Source organism: Plodia interpunctella, chromosome 19 (genome assembly GCF_027563975.2).
Source record: "Plodia interpunctella isolate USDA-ARS_2022_Savannah chromosome 19, ilPloInte3.2, whole genome shotgun sequence".
Classification (NCBI taxonomy): domain Eukaryota; kingdom Metazoa; phylum Arthropoda; class Insecta; order Lepidoptera; family Pyralidae; genus Plodia; species Plodia interpunctella.
The window spans coordinates 8,647,933-8,673,114 of record NC_071312.1 but is presented as its reverse complement, the minus strand read 5'-3'; the positions used below and the strand labels follow the sequence as shown (position 1 = coordinate 8,673,114).

The following is a 25,182-nucleotide window of genomic DNA, read 5'->3' as shown; positions in this document are numbered from 1 at the left end:
TAATCTCCACAACAAAAAATAATGTTGTGTTTCACACACCTGCAGTTACGTCATGTTATATTGAGATAAGTACTCATTTAGAACGATTTTCCTCGAGTTTTCGTCTAAATACCATTGAAATAAGGAATACAAGTTTTGATCGAGTAATTTGACTCGTGTGACTTCGTCATAGTTAAGTACTATATTCGGTTGAAGCGCGACCCATATACACAGACAGACTTCAAGTGTTGCTTGCTGTGGACAGTGGTGTATATAATTTGTCATGTATTAATTCATTATTGTATAGTCTGTGATAAAATTGGTTTTGAAGTGAAATATTCAATTTTTTTTTGTAAACAATATTGCCTGTTTTTATTTTAAAAGGTAAGGACCGAAAATATATTTTGTAGTTGTTGTTTTTGACCATGACCTTGATATAGCTTGTTTGGAAATCACATCGCGCGTGTCTCAAATATTTGTTTAGATAATAAATAAGTACTTTAGCGTACTTAGTGGAAAATTGTTTTAACCTAGGTATGTTTCGCATAAGACTACAGTATTTTTATTTCAATAAGCAGGTAATCAATGATTTAGTTCTTTATAAATCAAATGTGCCGTAAATTCCTTTTCCTTCGTCATTATAGTCGTACCTATATCCTAATGGCTGAGGGTCGTGAGTCGTGACCACCATACCGTGTATCGGTGGCTTTTGACTAGGGTCTTCCATTCAATGTGATCTTGTGCTTGATTTCAGGCCTGGTGGACATTTCTACGTACAGATGTCCTTTTAATAATAGGTACGACCAACCTTTTTTTGGATTAGTGATTTTGTCTGGTCCGTCCGTATGTCACAGACATGTGTTATTCAGAAACTGTCTGATTCATAGGTCAACAAAGACTCAAGTGATATACCAACAGTAGCAGATACCTACCAGATAATGTGTGACCTGCCCTGACCTCGCACCTACCTGGTAGTTATCTCGTCATAACAAACAACAACTCTTATGTATGACAAAATAAGAACGTCTTTATAGCGTTTATAAAATTATAAAACAATTGCGACCCATCCCGGCTCTGCTCAGGTAAAATCATAATAAATTATACAATATTGTGAAAAATTAGGTACCTACCCAATTACAATTTCAGTTTTTTTTTTATTCAGCACCACAATGTTGTAATCTCCTAACACTTAACTAATGAAATGAAATTTTATTAACTATAAAATAAATTAGCTACATTGTTTATACAATTGGTCCCACACTAGCCAACACGCCTGTCCTATGGTAACCAATGTTATAGACCATAATTATAACGTTAACAGTAGCCGACAATTGGTTTACAGTAGAATTACAATAATTGAAGTCAAAGATACTTCTTTTTTAAATAGATTTTATATTAGGAATCTCTAAGCACTTGAATTACTCTTTCTGAACGTGTATAGTTTCCGGTAAACCGCGTGATGTTTTGTCCGAAAACAAATTATTAAGAGCGATACGAAACACGTCTAAACCGATTGGCTCTCCTCTCCCACTAATCCGTACCTACACTTACACACTATAGTATGATAATGTCTTACTTCCTGCTAATGTTATAAATGCGAAAATTTGTGAGGATATATGTGTATTGTGTGTGTCTATGTTCGTTACTCTTTCACGCGAAATCTACTGCACGGATTGTTATGAAATTTGGTACACGGCTGAATGAAATGTTATGTTATGAAATTTGGTATACCCTGGAATAACACATAGGGTACTTTTTAACCCGAAATTCTCAATGGCGCGAAGCCTCGGGCCGTAGTCAGTTAGGAATGTGTGTTAAATGTGAATGTGTGTTTGTTTTTCCATCTTTCACGTCAAAACGTGGCATCGATTGTGGTAATTTTTGGTGTGGAGTTGGCTGGAAGGTGAAATCACTTAGGCTACTTTTGGCCGCGGGTGGAGCTAGTTCAAAATGAATTGTTATATTAATGAAATTATTGCATTATACGATAAGCGAGGTTATCCTATTTCAGATATACTACAATATGACATTAATATCATTGTTGTGCAATATGCTTTCTATATTAGTGTTATCTCAATATCAACAATACACTTCAATACAATCTAGTTGATACGCTGTAAGGGAACACAAGCTACAGTGATTAAAACAAGGAATTAATTTAAATCAAATAAAAAAAAAACTTGATCAACATCCCTTTGGCTGCTACGATTCCACAGACATACAGATACACAGACACGTTCAACTTATATCTTCCTTCTGTCTAACTGCGTGTCGTCTGAAAAGAGAATTTACGTAATTTTTCAAGGTTTTTTAAAGGCATGATGCACATTTTCGAAATCATTATTAGGTAATACCTACGTAGGTACAACTACAAAATACGAGCGAAACACAACTCTTTTTTCGCAGTCGGGTAATAAAACCTTGTTATCTTTAAAATTATTTATCATATTTAAAATCGTTAGATACCTAGTTATTTGGGATATGGTAAGAATTTGAAGCGTGACCTCGATTTTGAAGACGATAATATACACCTACCTACGTTAATAAGTTTAATAATCTAAATCAATATCTATATACTTACATATTACATATAATAAAAACTGTAAGTTAGCTGTGTCTGTACATAGGAGATATTAAAGGAAAATGATTATGGCGGGTCTTTATGGGAGTAATAGAGGCCGAAACAATTTTTTTTTCCGCCTGTCCGATTTTTGTCTGTCTGTATGTTTGTTCGCGCATCAAGCAAAACCTGCTGGATGGAATTTAATGCGGTTTTCACAGTTGTATAGCATATGGTCTAACTTAAAATCTGGTATAGGTTTAATCGCGACACGTTGCTTAGAACCTGAGCTATTGACACGAAACAAACGCGGGCGAAGCCATAAGCTAATAGTTTAATAATGATTACAACACAACCTATAATCTAAACCTGACAGTTGTTTAACCGTTTTAGATAATAAGTATTGTTATAACAACCATCCTTGGACTTAGTCACCCATAGGTATTTGTAATAGCGAATTTATAATAGTAAATATGCCGTCTCTAGACTATTGCTTACAGGGATATTTTTTATGCAATGCATATCCCTAGTCTTGCATGCGTTTATGGGATGTGGTGACCACAGGCGGAAAACAAATATAATATGTAATAAAATGTTTTCTTTTTTCTCTTATAAAAGTTGGCTGGTCAGCTGAACGGGCTTGTCGTAAATGCATGTTCATACACTGAAAAATATATTAATAAAATATATTTTGTAGGTACTTATTCCGTAATCATATTTTAAAGATTCAGATCGGATTAAGCCATGAAGGCAAGGTGAGATGTCGTTCCTAAATTCCTTTTAGGAACGATACTCATTCATGGATTTACCGTTCTTGATCTCGGGAATCGTTTCTCAAAACTGGTTCTCAGGACCGGATTCACGCTCTCTCAAAAATTAGGATGTTTCTCCCTCAAAGACTACGCACGTGTAGAATAGAATTCCAATTTATAACCTAAAAAGCAACTACGTGTACTGACAATCATATCCGTATAGATACCCAGGCGCCTTACATTTCGATAAGACAATTTTCCTATCGAAATCTTGCAGATTATTCGTATCGGTAAGGTCTGTTAATAACTAACACTTCTGATAACCACAACTGCAGTTAGTTGTTGAAGATAATAACATGTTTTAGTAAAGTGGTAGATAGATTTATATAATTTTTTGATTTAACTGTTGTGGCCGTCGGATAGGTAAATATTATTTTAATAATTTCAAAACTCATTAGTTTTACTATTGTGAAAAACGTATCAAATTATATCCAGCATGCAATAAACCCTTGAAGAGTTCGCTGCCCTCTCGTCGGGTGGCCACCCGTGGCTGGCACTCGCAAATTACGCGAGTACCTATGTAAATAAGGAAGATGAGTGACTTCACTCTGCTGCCCGATGTGTGCTAAATACAGACTTACAAATTGGCACGGAATCTTTATCTAACTCGCACTGGACCGTTTTATTTTTTAATTTATCAACTCGAGTTGGTATGTGGATTTACAATGGAACGTTTTTGAAACTGTGTTGGAACCGTCTCTTATAGTCATACTGATATGCACTGATATGAAATTTAGGTTTTTTATGATGGTTAAATTTATTTTTATAATTTCATACTTTTTGAAAATGGACTTTCCAACCAAATTTAAATCTTCGTATTTAGTTCCAGCTGCATTGTTACAGTCTATGAATAATCACAATTTATCTAGTTTATTAAGTTCTTTTTGTTTTTAAGTCTAGTTTTCAACTATTGTTTTTTTTCCTTATTGTCATGTAAATCGAGAAATGTAGAATTACTATTTTTAAGTGGTTATTTAAGTCCGTTGTTTCCTGTTTATTTAAATCACAATTTCGATTGAAAAAAGGTTTTTGTTTGTACGTTTCTCGTTTATTCACTTTCCATAAACGATTTTCAGATGTTAAAGATTTTACCAACAATATTTCAGAAAATGAATGATAAGCGAACCTTCAAAATTTATTTCAGTTTATTAACATTAGGTACATTGGTAAACTAAACACAGCGGTAAAGGTGACGAGCAACAAAAGTTATAGTTCTTTACTTCACTTAAAACCTCTTCAGTATTTCTAGAAATCATGAAATCAGTTCCATTCCAGTCAACAAAGGACTTGAAAAGATATTACGAAAGTGTTTTTCTTTTTCCCAGGAAAAATGGCCTGTCTCAAATGGCTCCTATTAGCAGCTGTACTCTCATACTGTGACGGATACAAGATTCTGGTGATGTTCCCGTTGGCTGGCAAGAGCCACGGCATCCTCGGTGGGGGAGTGGTCACCCATCTGCTGCAGGCTGGCCACGAGGTGATTTATTAAAGCTATTCTAATATTATAAATGTGATAGTGTGTTTGTTTGTTCGTCTTTCACGTCAGAACGGAGCAAACGGTGTGGAGATAGTTAGAGAGCGGGCAACAACTAGTTAGTACATAGGTATACACAGACAAATCACACAGATTGAGTATATAAGAGAAAAAGGATTAAAGGATATAAGAAAAAAATATGAAAGGATATAAGAGAAATTCTAGCACTTTTTTACAGTCCATTTTTCAGCGCAGTACTATTAAATACTTTTGTCAGCGGTGTTCCTTAATAGTTTTGACATTGCGGCCTTAAAAGAAAAGATTATCGCTTTTTATTCAAAAGTCGGCAACGCACCGGTGACCCCGTATATATATATATATAACCATCACCTTCACACCTCAATTATTATATCTAATGTTTATATAGAAGGGATTCCTCCTTGAGGGTCTCAAGGCGGGTTATCCGAATAAAACCGACTTTAAGTCGAGACGAAAGCGTTTTCAACCATCAATATATATATATATATATATATATATATATATATATATATATATATATATAAGACTTACGTTACTGAGTGAGTGACTGACAACGTACAGCCGAAACTAATGGGCATAGAAAGCTGAAATTTGGTGTGTGTTCCTATGATAGTGTAGGAGAAGAGATGACGTATGCACTAAGAAGGGATTTCCCGGAATTCCCACGGGAAACGGATATTTATTCACATACGAAGTTGTTGGCAAAAGATAGTATAGTATAAAAAATTGACATAAACACATTTTTACAGGTGACCTATATCACCCCGTTCCCAGAGAAGAATCCTTCAAAGAATCTTCACCAGATAGACATCAGTAACCCTGAAGATGAAGCAAAGCACAGTGAGTGATTCATTCTGCGGTCCGTCCCGGCTTTGCTCGGATAAAACTATAACCTTCCTCAGAAATCACACTATCTATTTAAAAACCCGCATCAAAATCTGTTGCGTAGTTTTACTGATCTGAGCATACGTAGGGACAGATTGCGAGAAGCGACTTTGTTTTATACTATGTTGAGACTTACCTCAACTCTTTTTCTTATATCTGCATGTTCTCGGTTTCGAGGTTGTGACGCCGCAAAGTCAGTCAACGTAAAAAATAACTATACAATTTTTATAAACTGCCACTTGCCTGACGAATATTTGGGAACACTATTGTTGGCTTTTTCTCTTCCTCGGCAGAGTATGAAGCTGTCCTACACTTTTGTTACTGGAAGTATTTTCTAATGATAAGACAGCTCAGCCATAACAGCTCAGATTAGACTATAATCTGTGCTTTTGTGGACCCCGAGCTATCAAGAGTCAAAGCTGACATAAAAATACTTAGACAAGAGTGAGAGCCCATTGTCCCGTTGCGCTCTGTCGACGGATCAACGCAGAACAACGCACAAATTGTACGACATACGTAAATGTTGAAACCTAAAGACGGAGCTACGTCGTGCTGAGTCGTCGCAACGGAGCACGACTGAGCAATGGGTCATGGTAAAATGAACTCTCTTTTATACACGCCAAATTGTTACCAGGTTCAGTACTAAATGTCACAGCGTTGTTGGAGGGAGAATCTAGTCTCAGCATGAGCTGGTTTATAGACTTCATCAAGTCGATGAACAGAGATGTCCTCTCACACCCCAACTTGGTGAAGCTGATGGGAGACACCACGAAGAACTACGATGTCGTCATTGCCGAGTGGATGTTCAGCGATATTTATTCTGGGTATGATGATTTAAAAATACATAATCAGTCAACAAACTTATTGATGTCAAGAATGCACTTAAAACTAAGTCTACTGGCGACTTAACAACACAGGAGAAGAACAAATTTTACCGTAGACTTTTCTTTGAAGACATCAAATACCTTATTTTTGGGAATTTTACTCACGTAAGATTAATAGTGATTAATAGTTTAGATAAATAAATAGATGAGAGAGAGAGAGAGATAGATAGATAAGCTCTTTATTGCACCATTTACAGAAGAAGAATACAATATATAAATAGAAGAATTTATAACTAGATATTCTGACTTATGTGAGAATAGTGAAAAATATTTCTTTCATTTTTGTTATAGCTAAGGCACACAGCTCTTATTATGTGTTCCTAAACTATGTAAGTACAATCATTTATAACGTGCCTATCTTATTTTTTGTAACGCTTTAACCCTTCAATCCTGGAGATAATAAAAACAATGAACAACAATAGGATCGATTCAAAACGGGCCGCTCAGGAATTTACAGGTTAATCTTCCATTCCCAGCCTAGGCTACGTGTTCAACAGTCCCTTCATCTGGGTGTCCACGATCGAGCCGCATTGGACGATCCTAGGCCTGATTGACGAGGCGACCAATCCCGCGTATGTCCCCGACAGCCTGTCCAACAACGCGCCCCCCTTCGACTTCGTGGGTAGGGTGAAGGAACTGTTCCTGCAAGTTACTGGGATGGCTCTTAGATTTTTGTAAGTACAATTTTTCAATGCTCTTGCCACGTGGTCAGACTTTTTCTATCCGATTAGACGGCATGAACTTTTTCGCTTGAAATACAAACTTATAAGTGATTTTCTGGACTTTATTTAGCAATGTCTATAGATTATTTATATTGTTTGTTATAAATACATGTCAAATGCTTTTTGCCAATTAATTTTTAAATTTTAACTAATTGGACGAATAAAATCGGACTCGACTGCAGATCAAACTCAAGTTCGTTATCTGCGATTTCGTCTATAAATTAGTCTACTTCGAAGACTATTTACTGAACAGACCATGATTCAGTGGCAACTATTTTATGAAACATTTCTTTACTGTAAGCACATGATTGTCTATTTTTTTTGGACTGTAACTCTTTAATACGTCTTTTCAGTTACCTCGACGGCTACCAAAGCCAAGCGTTTGAAGAGCTGATTGGTCCTCATATCATCAAGAGAGGGAAGCCTTTGATTCCCTTCGTGAAGGTTCAGTACAACGCCTCACTGATCCTCGGGAACTCCCACGTGTCTCTAGGACAGGCGACCAGGCTACCCCAAGCTTATAAACCCATTGCTGGGTACCACATTGATACTACCGTCAAACCTTTGCCTGCTGTAAGTGTAAAATTGTTGTTGTTATAATTTGCTTTAAAGGGATTTTTATAGTCAGTATTCACGATAAGTGGGATGTTAGGGATAAAAGTACTTATGTGAGTTGTTAATACATGGCTAATATTTCACTCACACATCTGTCGATTTACAAATACTTTCAGTAATTGAAGACCGTTAGCTGCAACGCGTAACGGCTGTGAATGAATTATATGTAGATACATACATAAATGATATTATACTGCTTCTACAGAATTACAATAAAGCATAACTTAAGTATACCGTTCACAAATTACAATTAATCAATATTTTGCTTACAGGATTTAAAGAAACTTTTAGACAATGCGAAGAATGGTTTGATATACTTCAGCATGGGGTCCAATCTGAAAAGCAAAGAGCTGCCAGACTCAATAAAGAAAGACTTGTTGGAAGTATTCGGTGGTCTGAAGCAAACAGTTCTGTGGAAGTTCGAAGAAGCGCTGCCGAATCTACCGTCGAATGTACATATTGTACACTGGGCTCCACAGCAAAGCATCTTAGGTAGGTACTTACACAAATAAATTTTTCATTTGTTTAACTACGCACTAATGCCTATAATGATATTCTCTGTGTATTAGAGCCACAGCAAAGAAAGTTTATGTTATCTCAAGGGGCACCCTAGTGAAAGAAAGTGTGTAAAGATCTCCCTAGGGTCAGAAATCGGGGTCAAAATCATGTGTAAAATGTCCACGGAAACGAAGCCATAGTACCCTTGAGTTGAGAAACTTGTAGTTTATATGTATATATAGTTTATGTGTATATACAGTTGGACAGATTGTCCGTCAAAAAGATGATTCTGTGCTTCGCAAGTCACGTATAAGCCTTCGGAATATAAGCTTTGTTGATGGATCCTTCCGAATTTGGTGAAAGTTTCTGTCGTCAAAACACCCATGAATGGATCGTTCTGTCGGCGAAACGTTCGTAGTTGTTAGGTTCTGTCGGCGGCTCATTCGGCAGGGAAACCTTTGTCGGAGATGAGTTTCAGAATCATATATTCGCGAAATACGACAAATTTAAGATATACTGATTATATTATAAATCTGTAGAAGATACATAATGCTTTACATTTTATATTTTAGATCTATAAATTTGTCAAAAAGTTTTCGATTCACACCTAAGTTTTAGAATAAAGCTATGCTTGATTGAAATTTTACTATAAACTCTTTTATTTTTTTCAGCTCATCCCAATTGCATTCTCTTCATCACACACGGTGGTCTCTTGTCCACAACTGAAGCTGTCCACTTCGGCAAGCCCATCATTGGTATCCCAGTGTTCGGAGATCAATTCAACAACATCGACAGGGCTGTCAAAAAGGGATTTGCTAAGAGAGTCAATCTTGCTTATGACATGAAGAACCCGTTAAGAGCAGCTATCGATGATCTTCTACATGACAAAAGGTAAGTTTATTTAAAAATCTTGTGAAATATCACTAAAGCTCAGTTATTCTTGCTATTTATTTTATCTTAGTTTTAACATAGAAAGACAGCAATGTAGTTAACGTTACTAGATTGTGGCAACTGTAATGCTACTTTAGATCAATAATGTATTTTACTGAACTTATCAATACATCTCTTGATGTGTCTCATATACTCTCTCTCTCTCTCTCTCTCTTTTACTCGACTCTTCTTAGACTCTATTTTTGAATGTTTGTGGACTAGTTATAGAGATTACATTTCATTGTACTGGGGCCGATTCTCACGCAAACGACAAAATTGATTAAGTGATCTAAGATCGCATGTCAATATTGGGTCGGAACTCAAAAATGTTGCAGATTATTAAAACTTCTTTCCATTTATTTCCAGTTATGCACAAAAAGCGAAAGACTTATCAGTCGTGTACCACGACCGGCCAGTGGCCCCTGGCAAGGAGCTGGTGCACTGGACGGAGCACGTGGTGAAGACGCGCGGCGCGCCGCACCTGCGCTCGCCCGCACTGGACGTGCCGGTCTACCAGAAGCTGTATCTAGATCTGCTCGCCCTCGTCTTATTAGTGTTGTATATTCTGAAGAAGATTGTCGTGAAGTTATGCTGCTCGAAGAAGACAGTGGAAAAGAAGAGGAAGAAGGATTAGAGCTTATGAGTAATTGTGATCAAATAGTTGTAAAAATATTGGTGTTATTTGTGTATATGAGATTTAATGTGAATTTGATTGTTGTAATTTATTTAATGTAACGAAGTAAATCAAAAAGTTAATTGCTGCTCTTCAGTAGCAGTAAGAACAAAGTGCCAGTATTTTTTTATTTTGTATTATATGTATAAGACAATAAAAATAAAATAATAACAAATATATATGAACAAATCACACATACTTGTAGTTTTAATTCTCTATTATTCTGTACGAAAAAAGTATTAATATAATGTATGAGCGTCAGAACACCCTGTGGTAAACCATTGACTGTAAGATATTATTATTTAGTGAACTGTAAAAACAACACTCAACAGTTCTTAAACAATAAAACAAATAAATACAACATTACCAAAGGATATTCTCAGACTTTTGTCCCTGAATAAGACTGACTTTTGATAATAATCTCATAAAAATGTCTATGAATTTAGTATAGAAAATATTTAATACCATAACCAAATAATATCCTACTAATATAAATGCAAAAGTCTGTGAGGATGTATGTGTGTTTGTCACTATTTTAGGCAAAATCTACTGGACGGGTTGTTACGAACTTTGGTACACAGGTAGAATATAATCTGGAAATATACACAGGGTACTTTTTATCCTGAAATTCCCACGGGAGCGAAGCCCTGGGGCGCAGCTAGTAATTAATGATTGCGATAAACTGCATAAATTGACCCTAAGTCCACAAGCGCAAATACTTAGCGTCAGGTAGATTTGACCTTGAAATCAGTTTGATTATAGTGATATTATGTATTATTATATCGTATATCGTGATTGTAGGAACCGGCCGGCGCGGCGCAGCTGCTGCGTCATACTTATTTCGACAGTACGTTACAGTTTGCTACGTAGTGATACGACTGTGTGACATCAGACGAACCGTTTTTACCTAACCACACGAGTGTTTTAGTATATTGTGATTTACATCCAAAGACAGAACCTGTTAGTTTACTGTCGTAAATATTTTGATTTTTCATAACACTGCTTGAAAATTGTCTTTGTATTAGTTTACTTGTATAACTTATTGGCCATGTGAGATTTTCAAATGACCAATATTTTGGCTAGGTACATATTTTTATAGGAAATCTTAATATTTGATATTGCGACTAGTAACAAAATCATTATATTTTCAATTGTTTCTAAATATCGTCGTGATTGGCCCGCATCTTGGATGTTTGTCTATATATTTATTTATTATAAAACATTGAGTTATTATCCCATAACACAAGTCTCAAACTTACTTTGGGGCTAGCTCAATCTGTGTGATTTGTCCTTATATATTTATAATGTATTGATATGCGGAGAAAGCTAAGGAGTTGTCACTGGCATACCTCGACCGGCCAGTGCCTCCAGGCAAGGAACTAGTTCACTGGGTGGAGCTCGTGGTGAAGAAGTGAGGCGCGCCGCATCTTCGGTCGCCGGCTTTGTCTGTTCCGCTGGACTGATTTTGATCAAATTTAGTGTAGGTACATTTAGTTAAAAATCCCCGTTCACACATAGACTACTTTTTAGACTACTAAAATCAACCCCCCCCCCCCCAAATGGTATAAGTTTGAATGAGTATCAATGTCTGTTCCGCTTTCGCAGAGAAATTCACACGGGAGAAGCCACCGGCAAAAGCTAGGGAATAAATAAATTAGCTCTCAGATTGAAACGACCAGCAGTTTAAAGACTTAGCAATATTTCGATGACAGTTCAGTTATACAGCTAAATGGGAATGAGAAATCAAAAATTGTTTTGATAATTTGATATGATTATCAAAACAATTTTTGATTTCTCATTCCCATTTAGCTGTATAATGATGACGATTACATTAGCTCAGTAATTTTTTATCTGTTTATACGTGTATATTCTAAATAGAATAGTGTTATCAGCAATAGAGTTTCTTATCAGTTTATCAGTTGTGAGTACGTTAAATATTTTAGTTGTACTTATATTGATACGGTTTGTGTATCACTGTCGCAGTGATTGGTGGTGTGTGAACTGTTAGAATTATTTGAGTTGATTACATTGTGTTTAAAGGCAACGTGAGTGATTTTTAAATGCAACTTCATGCAGTCGAGGGTTTCTTAAAATTTTTAATTTAATTTTTATTTATCATCTATTGTAGAAAATGGCCAGTCTCATAAGGTTGCTAGCTGCCGCCATAGCTTTAGCGCACGTGTGCGACGGATACAAGATCTTGGTAATCTTCCCGATGGGCAGCAAGAGCCACGGTATTCTGGGCAAAGGAGTAGTTCATCATCTCGTTCAGGCGGGACATGATGTAAGTAGATGTGGAGCCAAGGGACCAAACGTCGAGAGAAAATAAAATTTGAACAATTACATAACATTTCAAATTTAAAATTATTTATTTAACTTAGGAAGATTATACATCACTTTCTTACTCCTCTGGTTCAGTGACACCAAAGTGAAGTTTATTGATGTATAAAAATGTACTTGAAAATCTCACGCCGATTTCCAAAGCGCAGGTGAAGAAGCGGCGCAACAAACTTCACCGCAGCCTTTTGTCCCATGAACAAATGTGCGTTTGTGGATTTTATCCATACTAATATTATAAAGAGAAAAGATTTGTTTTTGTTTTTTTTTTGTAATGAATAAAACTAAAAAACATAAATTTATATTTAAAAAATGGTAAGCCCTTCTGGCATAATAGGGACCAACACTGTTTGAATGAGTTTCTCTGGGCATTTCTTCTCAGCAGTGGTCGTTCCGAAATGCTAGTAGTTTGTAGCTTTGGTAAACATTATTTAATTTAGAATATGACGTGAAAAAGTGCCTGTGAAGGCCTAATTTCTGAATAAATTATTTGATTTTGATTTAAAACTTCTAGGACGCTTTTGATGAAATTTGGCACAGAGACAGGCGAAACCTTCAGGAGTGATATAGGCTACTTTTTATTATGGTTTTACCCGAGCGAAGCCGGGGTAAGCGGCTAGTATTACATACATACATATCTTAATTTTCCTTTGAGAAAGGCTCCAAATTATGGTATTTCCTATTTAATTATTTCCTTGACTTTCAGGTAACGTATGTAACAGCATTCCCTGAGAAGAATGCACCTTCAAATCTCCACCAAGTAAATGTCAGCAACCCTGAGCAGTTTGAAAAGACAAGTGAGTCAAGAAAATTATAAAGACCATAAATTTTGACGACTTCGGTGCCGCCTCTGAAACGAGAGGTCCCAGTTTCGATCCCCGGTCGGGTCATAATGGAAAATGATCTATTTCTGATTGGCCCGGGTCTTGGATGTTTATGTTGTGCACATAGAAATTATAAAATAACACTATTTTGTAATTTCTCTCGACAAATATAAAAGATGGGGAAATACCTGGCGATGTCGCTTCCGCGTGGTCTGGCCAATCCCAAAAAGACTTGTGTCGTGCTAGAGGATATGCTCTCCGATGGTTACATAATATTGAAAGAGGCTATGCGAAGTGGACCAAAAATAGTCGGAAAGCGGATCCTGAGCGTCAACGCCTGATGGTTGAGAAAGAAACTATCAAAGCTCTTAAATAAAACAGATTCTTTGAATATTCGTTTCTTTTTACCTTTTCGGTTTTTCCCTTAAATAATTTACATTAAAATATCTTACAGGTCAACTTCTGAACGTAACAGCCCTTCTAGAAGGGTCAGTCAGCCTGGGCCTCGGAACGATGCTCACGGTCATTCAGTCGATGAACCGAGACGTTCTAACCAACCCTAACTTTGTGCAGTTGATGGCCGATACCACAAAGAATTTCGATGTTGTCATAGCTGAGTGGATGTTCAGCGAAATATATTCTGGGTAATTCAAGTTAATCAATAAACACTTTAATAGATATGTTATTAGAGATTTCGATGATAAAATAAATTTAAACTCATTATCTATAGTTCAATTTTATTGCTTTATAAATCATTAAACAATTTATAATACTATATCTTCATTAAGAATTAGGATTACCGTGAACTTGGATAACTAGGATAAAAGTAGCCTTTCTCACTCTTCAGTCAATCCATTATTTCCATACAAAAATTGCTTTAATAAACTAGTTGACAAATTACTGAAGGCCCTTATGTTAATAGAAACACCAGTAAAAAAATATGTGATAATGACATCGCTTTCAAATATATGACGAAAATAAAATTATATATTTTTGGTCTCGTGCTCCACACTAAATGAAATGAACAAGTGACGTCACTACTTGCTAAAATATTCGCAAAGATAACTTATTTGCGGACATTTTAGCAAGTTTGTTCGACAGCATTAAATATTACATTTGCGGCGGTGAACATTTTTGTTTTTTATTATGATTGACTTTTTTTTTATAATTTCATACTTTTTGAAAACGGAAGAAGACAAACTTTCCAACCAACTTTCAATCTTCATAATATCCAGCTGTATTGTTACCTCTATGAATTATCATAATGATCCTAAATATATTTTATCTTCTCTATCCTAGTCAACTACCCTATTCATTGCACCGTTTTAACGTGAAAGACCGACAAAGAAACACATTTTCACATTAATTCAACTCACACTCAAAGTACCACTTCTCCTTTCTACATTTTTTTTCATCTCCCAACTTCTAATAAAAAGTAAATCCTACCTATAGTAATCATAAGCATTTATATTACTTTGGGCTTGGGTCAAATCTTAGAAACATAATGCTATCAGTATATGGCTATTATCTACACTATCATCACCTATAGATAAACTTTGTCGTTTCCAGCCTAGGCTACTTGTTCAACGCCCCTTTCATTTGGGTGTCGACCGTGGAGCCACATTGGATGATTCTGAGTCTCATCGACGAGCAAACCCACCCAGCTTACGTCCCCGACTGCCAGTCCAACAGCGTGCCACCTTTCGACTTCACCAGCAGAGTGAAGGAACTGTTCTTTCAGTTCTCCGGAATGGCCTTGCAATTCTTGTAAGTGTAGCAAAAAAATATTTCCTTGGTAGGTCTTCGTTCTAAGGGTCCTAAAAAGGTAAGCTTTCTACCGGTAAGCGCAGCGCGGGACATCCAACAACCAGTTGATCTGATGTCGTTAAAGTCACAAGAAAAAAACAAGATACTTTCAATTAACCTGTCTTTAGTATGAGATTATGGGATCATTGGGATTCGTGTGACCAATTTGGTGGCTAAATATTATCGTAGTCAGTGTCGTATTATCGTAGTTTTAATCGTGGAGATGCTCTGATTGATCCTGAGCTTCATCAATGGGAACGAGATAAGATTGCCAACCAATAAATTTTCGCCCTTTCGGGTGAAAGAACTGTTCATGTACTTCTCTGGAATGGTCTTGCATTTCTTTTACGTATACAGTGATATTGCATTGGTTCTATGTGATGATTATGGCCCATCCTTTTTATTCATAAAGAATGCCAGTGCTCCAACAGTGAGGCCATTAAACATGGTTGATGATGACGTTGAGGAAATGAAAAATAAATTGTATGCTTATTGTAAAATGTTATGTCTTTTTAGCTACCTCGACGGCTTCCAAAACCAAGTATTTGACGAGCTGCTAGGCCCTTACATTATCAAGAGAGGGAAGCCAATGATCTCTTTCAAAGATGTGAAATACAACGCGTCGCTAGTCCTGGGTAAGTCCTGCCTCAGGCTTATATCCCAATTGCTGGTTACCACATCGACACTGTTGTCAAACCTCTGCCTGAGGTAAGTTAACTGAAGTAGTTTAAGTTTTAATTGAAAAACAATCTTCTCCGCTTAAAATTGCTGCTGCCTATGTTTGACCCCGGGAAAGAGTGACTTCCTATTCATGTTTGCATGTAAGTATGGATTTCTTAAAGCTACAAACTAATTAGCATTTGTCAAGGGTCAATCGGGGAGAAATGAGAAGAATCATTTTGAGTTTAACTGATAATTTGACCAAATCTATGAAGGAACGATAATGATTCATAATCATTTAATAATAACTTTGTAATTTATAGTTGATTGATTTGAAATTGTATTTTGTTGTTATTTCCTAGTACACATTTTAGCTTCTGTTACAAATCTTCCTAAAATAACAAAATATCGTCCACAGGATTTAAAGAAACTTTTGGACAACGCCAAGAACGGTTTGATCTACTTCAGCATGGGGTCCAATCTGAAGAGCAAGAATTTACCGGAAAGAATTAAAAGAGATCTGTTAGAAGTATTGGGTAGTTTGGAGCAAACTGTTCTGTGGAAATTTGAAGAGGCACTGCCAAATCTACCATCGAATGTACATATTGTACACTGGGCTCCACAGCAAAGCATCTTAGGTACAGTACAATTAATCCTATCCAATATTTGTATGTATACGAGCAATATGTATATATTTGTACTCGAGTTTTTGACATTTGTGATATACGGAGGCAAAAAGTCGATCTAGCTAGGCCCCAGGATGGGGAAAATTAGCTTTTTCCATATTTTCATTAAAATACCATTTAACAGAAATACTAAGCTGAGCTCGGTTAACCAAGTACTTATTATGTATAAAACTAATACATTATTTGCATTATTTTACTACGAACCTGTGCTTGATGACCTTTCTGATGACGATGGTTTCATCAGAAGGTTCTGGCAAGAATATCTTTAATATCTAATAGAGGATTAGCAGAATTGCCATCGTCATGCTAGGAAGAAGAACTATTTTATTAATCATTCATTTATTCAGTTAATTATGATCTATTAAAATGGCTTTACCCGCTTTAATTTCCCATAGAAACAGTGTTTTTTTGGGATAAGAAATTATAGATTAGAATTGTTGTTTGCCATTTTTCCAGCCCATCCCAACTGCATCCTCTTCATCACCCACGGAGGCCTGCTGTCCACCACGGAGACTGTCCACTTCGGCAAACCCATTATCGGAATACCAGTCTTCGCGGATCAGTTCAATAACATCGACAAAGCTGTGAAGAAAGGCTTTGCCAGGAGAGTCGACCTTTCATACACTATGAAGGATAAATTGAAAGCTGCCATTGATGATCTTCTACGTGACAAAAGGTAGTTAAAATTTATGACTTTAAGCTCCAGTCTATGTTTTATCTTATTTTTTTCGATATATATAATATCTTTAATGCTCCAAATGTTAAGTGTAGTAATTTGGTTTAGAGTTTTCTCCGTGGAGCTCCATTTCTATTTATTCTTTTATTATTAACCTCTCTATACGATACGATCCTAAGCGTTTTTTTCAACTGATCCATGTTTTCCTTCTTTTTTCCAGTTACACAGAGAAGGTGAAGGAGTTATCTTTAGTATACCACGATAGGCCCATCCACCCTGGCAAGGAGTTGGTGCACTGGGTGGAGCACGTGGTGAAGACGCGAGGCGCGCCGCATCTCCGGTCACCGGCTTTGGACGTGCCTCTCTATCAGAAGCTGTATCTAGATCTAGTTGCTCTGTTGTTGCTGGTGGTGTACATGCTGAAGAAGATTGTCGTAAAGTTGTGCTGCTCCAGGAAACCAGTGGACAAGAAAAGGAAGAAGGACTAGATTGTGATAATAGATAGATATTGACTCATAGGTATTTGTTGTAAATTTATTGTGTTTGTATTAATACTTAAATTACACAAGTAATGTAACTTAATTATTGATAAAAATATTTTTACATTACATAGTATTTAAAGCGTTGTTGCCGTAGACAAAGAATTTTATACATCGTCAAATCTTTCGATCGGAAAGTACGTAGTGGAGTGTACGTAGATACGTATTTCAGAGTAGAGTATACACGAGAAGAAACGGGACAAAGCTAATAAGTATCTTTTGTTTCTCATTGTGTGCTTGGTTTTACGACACATATCTTGTCACTTAGTATGGGACAAGCCAGGAAGGTGTATGGAAATGTTTTATCTCATATGGTTACGCTAGCTCGTCTTCTTTAGTTTTTTTTGTCCTTCGTTATTCTGATTGCCAATATTAAAGTAATTAAAAATAATTTTGTCTATTATGTATTAATTTGTAATATTTTGATTCCTATATACTTCTAATATACGGGTCTCTATTGGTTCCCTAATTTTTTGTGTTACTAATTTAGGTTCGTGCACAAACTTTTTGCTTATAATTTTCACATTCACATTTTAACTCTTCTATGAAATTTAAAAGGTATGTAGGATCTGCTAATAGAATTTTTAAGTTCGTGGGGCAACAAAATCGGTTAAGCCGTTTTTGAAATATTCACAATTTTGTAAAAAAAATATTGTGTTCGCGAGGTGATCACCGAAGCTACCAAAGCGATTTCAAAAATTATTTCACCATTACAAAGCTACATTATCCGAGTTTACTATAGGCATATATTTGTTTTGAAATAAATTAGTTTTCAGTCATATCAATGAACACTTATAAACTAACCGCGACACTATACATCTATCATTTATAATTAAGTAACTATAAGTCATTTTATATGTAAAAAGATAATGTAAATTAAAAGTTGCATTTTGACAATTATTACTACACAATGATATTAATCCTTATGATTAAAAGTTATTTCATCATCAAGATAATTTCATGAAGATAAATGTTGTCCTTTACAGCACATAAATTAGAAGAATAGATTCTGAAATATCGTATAAATACGCACGTCAAATTATTTTATGTAGGCACTTATATATTGTTGAACACGGCACGCGCTGCCGTCAGAAGACAAAAGACTGTAACTTTGAAAAAGGTTTAACTATGTCAAAAACGTAAAATGGAGACCTCGCGAATACTAAATGTATTCGCGAGGTCTCCATTTTACGTTTACGTTCGCGGCGAACAACTAGTTATTTTTAATTCATAATGATTTAATTATAAAAAATTTAGTACAAAAGTATAACGCCTAATCTTTATTGTTTTTTCGATTTTAGGATGTCTTACATTCTTGCAATAATCTTTATTTATCTACCATCATGCAGTAAGAGTAAGCTATTCCCAATCTATTTTTTTTTGTTTACCCAGGGGAATGCTTGTTACGCACTGAGTGTGGGACTCCTGGGCCGCTAGTCGGCCCAGCCTACTCACTAAACCCCTGGGGCGTTTTCACGCTGCCGTTATGGGGGACGTCACGCGGTCGCTAGGCATTTCACCGCGACGCCCCCCCGGCCGGCCTTTCGGCCCCGACCTGGGCGGGCAGCAAGCACAAGTGCTAACCACCCGCCCCTTACGCCACGCGAGCGTGGCGCGGACCATCAAGCCCACTCCGCACACCAGTCAGAAAGCTGACGGGGGGAGCGGGCATCACCGACCACTGGTCCTGAAGGGACCAGCGGACACAACACACATAGGACACACACAACAAAATCCTGGGTGCCACAGGGCACCCAAGTCTGCCTTTGTACGGGCGCAAGAGGTGATAGGAAGGTGACACCCACACATTGCGCTCGATACAGAGGCAGCCACCCTTCGGCCGCAGAGGACAGATCGTCGGGAGACATACCGACTCTCCTCTTCCTCACCTTCACCGCACCGTGTTCAGCGCCACGGCCGCGCTGTGGTCGCGGAGGACAAAACCCCGCGACCCCACCTCTGGTCCCCTCTATTCCCAAAGCTATTCCCAATCTAACCTAACTTTTTGGATACATATCCAAACCTAACCATCTTAACTTTTGTTGGCATAGTTTGAAGCTCTGCTCGCTCCGCTTGGTGTGTTCACAATACTAACCTAACCGACACAGCTTGGTTTGTTATCTATATGTTTTTTTTATAGCGGGGGGGCTACCGCCCCTCGACCCCCCGTGCACCCCCTGCTGACGACTTGAGGTTTTAATCTGTTGTAGTACATTTCGAAATTATTATTACATACATACATTTGATATGAGAATATTGTCGCTGTTGTAAGATTGTAAATAATACTGCACGTAGCACTATGTAACCTAAAACATTATCCTTAAATATAGCCGCCTCGGCTGCAGTCTCTGGAATTACGTGAAAAGGCGGCAACTGTACGCAATGTCTTTAGACATTGACGTATATGCCAATGACAGCAACAAAATATACAACAGTTGCAAATATTATGGAACTAATAGTTAAGTCTAAAGAAATAAATTCCAAAAGATTTTAGGACGTCTTACAAAAGAGATTCTAAAATTGTAGCTAACAATTATCAGGCTAAATTATAACAGTGCAGAAAAATCTATTAGACTAGATAGTAATTGTGCATTGTAAAGTTAGGCCAATAAGGTTTGACGAAGTGAAATTGGAAACAAATGAATTAGATTTAAAGGAATCAACCCCTTATATACATTTAAAATTAAATATCAAATGCGTCTACCTAAACGGTAATAACGAACCAAAGGTTGGTCATTAAATAGGGATTTGAAGGGTCGGGTGGTCCGAAATAAAGTTAGTACCAGACTAGACCATTCAGTTGAGTGAACAGGTAATTTAATGCGGGATTTAACTGTTGATAATCTTTACTGATGGGAGACGTGGAGTGCGCTGAGATTTATATTAGGTTATGTTTAATTACTAAAGGATTAATGTGTAAAGGGTGGTGCATTTTGATTGTATGATTTTAGAGAAATGATAAGTTCATTTCTTCATAAGTTCAAATGAACAATTTTGAAATCAGAGATTTCAAAAGTGTGTGAGGTTTCAGATTTTCTATCAACTGTATTGAAAGTATTTTTTGCCAAATTTCATGATTCTAGGTTAACAGAAAGTTGTGTTAGTAAAATAAGTTTTGATTGAGTTTCGATTTGTGAGGCAGCTAAATATGCCGTATAATGGGCATATCTTAAATTATAGATATTACATTAGAATTTAAAATTGAAGATATATGATTAGACAGACATCGAAATTAAAAATTTAATAGAATATCAGAAATTAAACTAAGGTATGTTATATATGTTGTAACGGATAATCTTGTGCACAATATAAATTTATTTGAAGTACATAGTTCATTGTAGCTGTTTAACAAAAATAAACTTAAATTATATGAAGCAAATGCGGACGTATTGCTCAGAATCTCTTGCAAGCAATCTTTAGCTTGTATAATTAGCTTGTATGTTTATTTATCTATTGGTCCAAATGAGTAAGTTGAATGACGACGATCAAATAAGTAACGCAGAAGCCAAATACAGCCACCGGCAGATTAAGATTGACGTACAGTAGGCGACACACACGGAATTTCAATGGTCGTGCATCCATATAACGAAGAAGGCGAATTTTCGATTCTGCATCTGAAATGTGTTTTTTTTTTAATAAACCTAGCAACAATGATTATTTATCACTTCGCTTATGAAATTTAGTTGACTTTAGCAAGTAATTAAAATAAGCTTACTTTGTGACTTAAATAAGAGTACCTTTTTCTTTGATCAAACTATTATTAAGCATAAGTTTAATGTGTTCTACTTCACTGTCTATCAGTTCCCCAAGAAGTGACGGAGTCACAAGCTGTATTATAGTATGCAATACATGTATGAATGGAGATATTGTTAAGGACATATGTAACCCCTGCAAGAAACGGAATTATTAAACTAAGTTTACTTATATAATTGTAATGTCACCGTTGATATCCACGTGACTATATAGTCACTGTACAAGAAAATACATTATGTGAACTATAAACTGTGAACAAAGTTAATGAATAAAATTCTTTAAATGCCCGACTTTGATTAATCTCATACACAGCATTTTGAAAAACACAATAAATAAACTTACAACAGATTTAACTATAGTTATTAAATAATATATTATTAACATAAGTTTGGGTGCATGTAGCAACAGTTCCAGGATTATCTGAAATTAAATAATTGAAATGTCATTACTTCGATAGATTTTAAAAATAAGTTAATAAATTTTACAATATATATTTTTTTATATGATGAAATATATTGAACACTCTCACTTTGCATAATAACTTACCAGTAAACTGTAATATGGTTTTATTCGACCGATACAATCAGCTATATGTACATATTCTTTAACTGCTTTTTCCAAATCATATGATTTTTTGAGAGAGATTTTGAATTCCCTTACACAGACGTATGAACAATATGGTATTGTTATAGTCGCCGCTGATAGCAAGTCCACACCGCCCGATGCAATATAATACAAATAATTCGGTAGATCACTTGTTAAACAATATTCATTAGCATAACAATTATACACCAAACCGAAAATCTTAACAATACACAAGAGAAATGTTATAATTACAGTAATAATTATAAATAAGTCTTTTGATACTTTTTCTGAGATTCTACAAATATCCAACACAAAGTCGCACAAGTTGTATTTTAAAAACAAGCTAATTATAAAGAAAAAGCAATAAGTAAAAATGTCAAAACTATAATACATCATTACTAGATAAGATTCATGAAGAAAAGTAGTAAATAAAATGGCCACCATGACGATATTTGAAAAACAGCTAAAACATTTGAGTATTGTCTGAAATTCTTTGCGCGCTAATTTTATAAAACCAAAATTAAAGCCAAAACAGCATTCTATAAACAGGAATAAAATAAAAATTGTCTTGGAAATTTTAACATCTTTTTTCGCACTGTTGTTTCCATCGTCTCGATTTTTAGGCTGTACAAGAATTGTCATTTTTAAAATATATTTTTAATAGTTTAATCAAACGTGTTAGCCTCACTTGACCCGAAAACAATAATGTGTCGTATCAATCTTCTAAAAGTAATCAATTTATTAATAATGAAGTGTTAATGGAAGAAAGTAATTTCTTATTCAGTATACGTATGTGCGTTAATAATCATTGAGTTTTAACTATATTGTTTAACATTTTTTTGCTTTAACTTTATGCTTACTTACGTTGTACAGAACACCAAACTAAAACTGATAAAAAAAATATATAAGTAATTAAAAATTATATTGATTAAAAGTAACTATTTAAAAAATTAAGGATTACGTGCATATGTTAATATGTTTACTAAAGTGACAGTGCTGTGCTGCAGGCAGTTCATTGGCCTGATTCCTATTGCCTAGATTCGACAATTTTCGTATAAAATGACCATATTATTTATTTACCAGTAAACTTTACAATGGTTTTATTCAATCATAGATACTTTTTAACTTGAATAAAATCTAACACAAGTGTTAGCAATAACACATTCGATAAAAAGAAAGATTGTATCAAAACATACATTCCAAGTCTTGTTGCAACTGTCCATAGAGCGCTATTCCTTCTAGATCGTGGACGTGAAGCCTAAGCGACGATTGAGCTCGCGTGGGACCGCCAGAGCCCTCGAGACCAGTAGCATTAAAATTGTTAAATCCATATACAGTCATCTGTATATGGATTTAACATTTGCTCATGTGTACATTGATGACATTGAAGACGCGCGCGAGCAAAGTCCAGTCCACAGAGAGAATGTAAAGAAAACAACCAATCTTTATGAGTGTACGTATGTATTAATTATTATAACCCTAGATAAACTTTTTTGTTAGCATAAACATACAAAAAATGTTTTTGTGAATTATGGTCGTCAACCTTCAAATTACAAGTATACACTCATAATAGCTAAATTAATTATTAATATGAAGCATTTAGAGTTACAATGATCATATTATTATTATAATCTACTCGTCTAATATGTAAGTTGAATGAGAACAATCATGTAGGTGAGGCAGAAGCTAAACACAGTCACCGGCAGACTGAGGTCTACGTACAGCAGGCGACACACGCGGTGTTTCAGCGGACGAGCGTCCATGTAGCGAAGCAGTCGAGCTGCCTGCTCTGTTTCTGTATCTAAAATTTTAATATAATGTTGATTTGCTGTATAATTACTTAAAATATACAAGATATTATTTTGATTACTTTGTGCTGGGTCCTGAGAAGCAATAATGACCGAGTCCACAGTTCATCTAACGGTCCTGTTCGATTATAAGTGTCATGGAATATTTCTTCCAGACTGCACACTCACGTCTAGTAGTTTTCAATGACCACCACTTGCTTCTATTTAAGAAAAATTTAATTGGAAACCCGCGCGGGCTTCCATATGGATTACAAAACAAAAGAAAGGATCTGATAGCTGCTTTACATCCCGAATGTATAAAACCCATTCATGAGCTTTTTTATATTATCAAACATTCAAACAGGCATGCATCTAATATTAAGTGGTCTCCACAGCTTATCAACGCCTGCAACAATAGTGGTGTCACACGCGCGTTGCCTACTTTGGGTCCTAGGATCTTTTGCCACAGTACCTTGTGATCACACTGCCTGTCTCGTCCTTCAAACTGGAACACAATTTTTAGCTAGAGATTTTACCGCTCTCCATTCCATCAATAGGCGCGTTATACAGCTAAACTTCACGTTTTAGTCTCGCAACTTTGGCTGTGTCTATGCCGTAAGGAATATAGCGTAATGTACCTACCTTTTTGCATCATCCAATGATGAAGCTTAAGTTTTATATCTTTCACTTCACTATCCAACAGTTCTCCAATAATTGCTGGAGTCACAATTTGAAAAATTCTATGACTTAGGTATACCAACTGACACATTAATGTATTCGTTTGTATTAATGACTGTGAATAAATTACATTGATTGAAATACTATCAAACGAAGTTTAAATGCATCAAATGAATACTAGGAACTAATGTTTAAGAATACAATGAAAATCTCTACCAGGGGTGCCTAAAGTGGGCATGAACCGAAACGATTGAATTGGTTAGTTCTGCATTATCATGTTTTAGCTACTAGCAATTTGTTAAAAAACATCCTCATTTTTAGTATATCAAAAAGTTCACACACACACTATGTTTAGGAAACTGATTTGCACCCACCACCTTCTATATAGTACACGGTCAAAACAAACGGGTGTTAAGAGTGAGTTGCACCATCAAATTTTGACGTTGACTTTACCGGCACACCGCTGACGTTTAGATAGACTTACTTGAACTACTTTAAGTTTTTCTGCCCACGTCAAACGAAACTTAACGTCACAGTTGAAGGTGCAAATTACCCTAAAACTCACCGCATCCTTATACAACAGCATGTAATAATATGCCATAAAGAAAAACTTTTGTATTTGGAGAAATAGAAGCAGTATTATCTGAAATCATTGAAACTATTTTAATACATACGTTATCAATTACCATTATTTTACTATTTACCAAATCTTATGTTGCAGTTAATTTATATTGTGTTTCATTTTTCTAAAATTGAATTTAATACCATAATTTAGGTATA

General features: G+C 35.7%; 1 protein-coding gene and 1 pseudogene across 2 annotated transcripts; both read left to right on the top strand.

Annotated features, from left to right (window-relative positions):
• The first annotated feature begins 147 nt into the window (after nucleotides 1-147).
• LOC128678139 (UDP-glucosyltransferase 2-like) lies at nucleotides 148-10,267 on the top strand. Of its 2 annotated transcripts, none has more exons than XM_053759480.1 (9): nucleotides 148-363; nucleotides 4,677-4,828; nucleotides 5,614-5,704; nucleotides 6,384-6,573; nucleotides 7,110-7,307; nucleotides 7,709-7,928; nucleotides 8,243-8,462; nucleotides 9,140-9,359; nucleotides 9,765-10,267. In XM_053759480.1, the coding sequence occupies exons 2-9, from the start codon at nucleotides 4,682-4,684 to the stop codon at nucleotides 10,030-10,032; spliced, it is 1,554 nt and encodes a 517-aa protein (XP_053615455.1). In that variant the 5' UTR covers nucleotides 148-363; nucleotides 4,677-4,681; the 3' UTR covers nucleotides 10,033-10,267. The 2 variants fall into 2 exon arrangements, with proteins under 2 accessions (XP_053615455.1, XP_053615456.1); XM_053759481.1 differs by lacking the exon at nucleotides 148-363 and adding an exon at nucleotides 3,582-3,714.
• A 979-nt stretch (nucleotides 10,268-11,246) lies between these two features.
• On the top strand, nucleotides 11,247-21,639 carry LOC128678140 (UDP-glucosyltransferase 2-like; annotated as a pseudogene).
• Nucleotides 21,640-25,182: the final 3,543 nt, after the last annotated feature.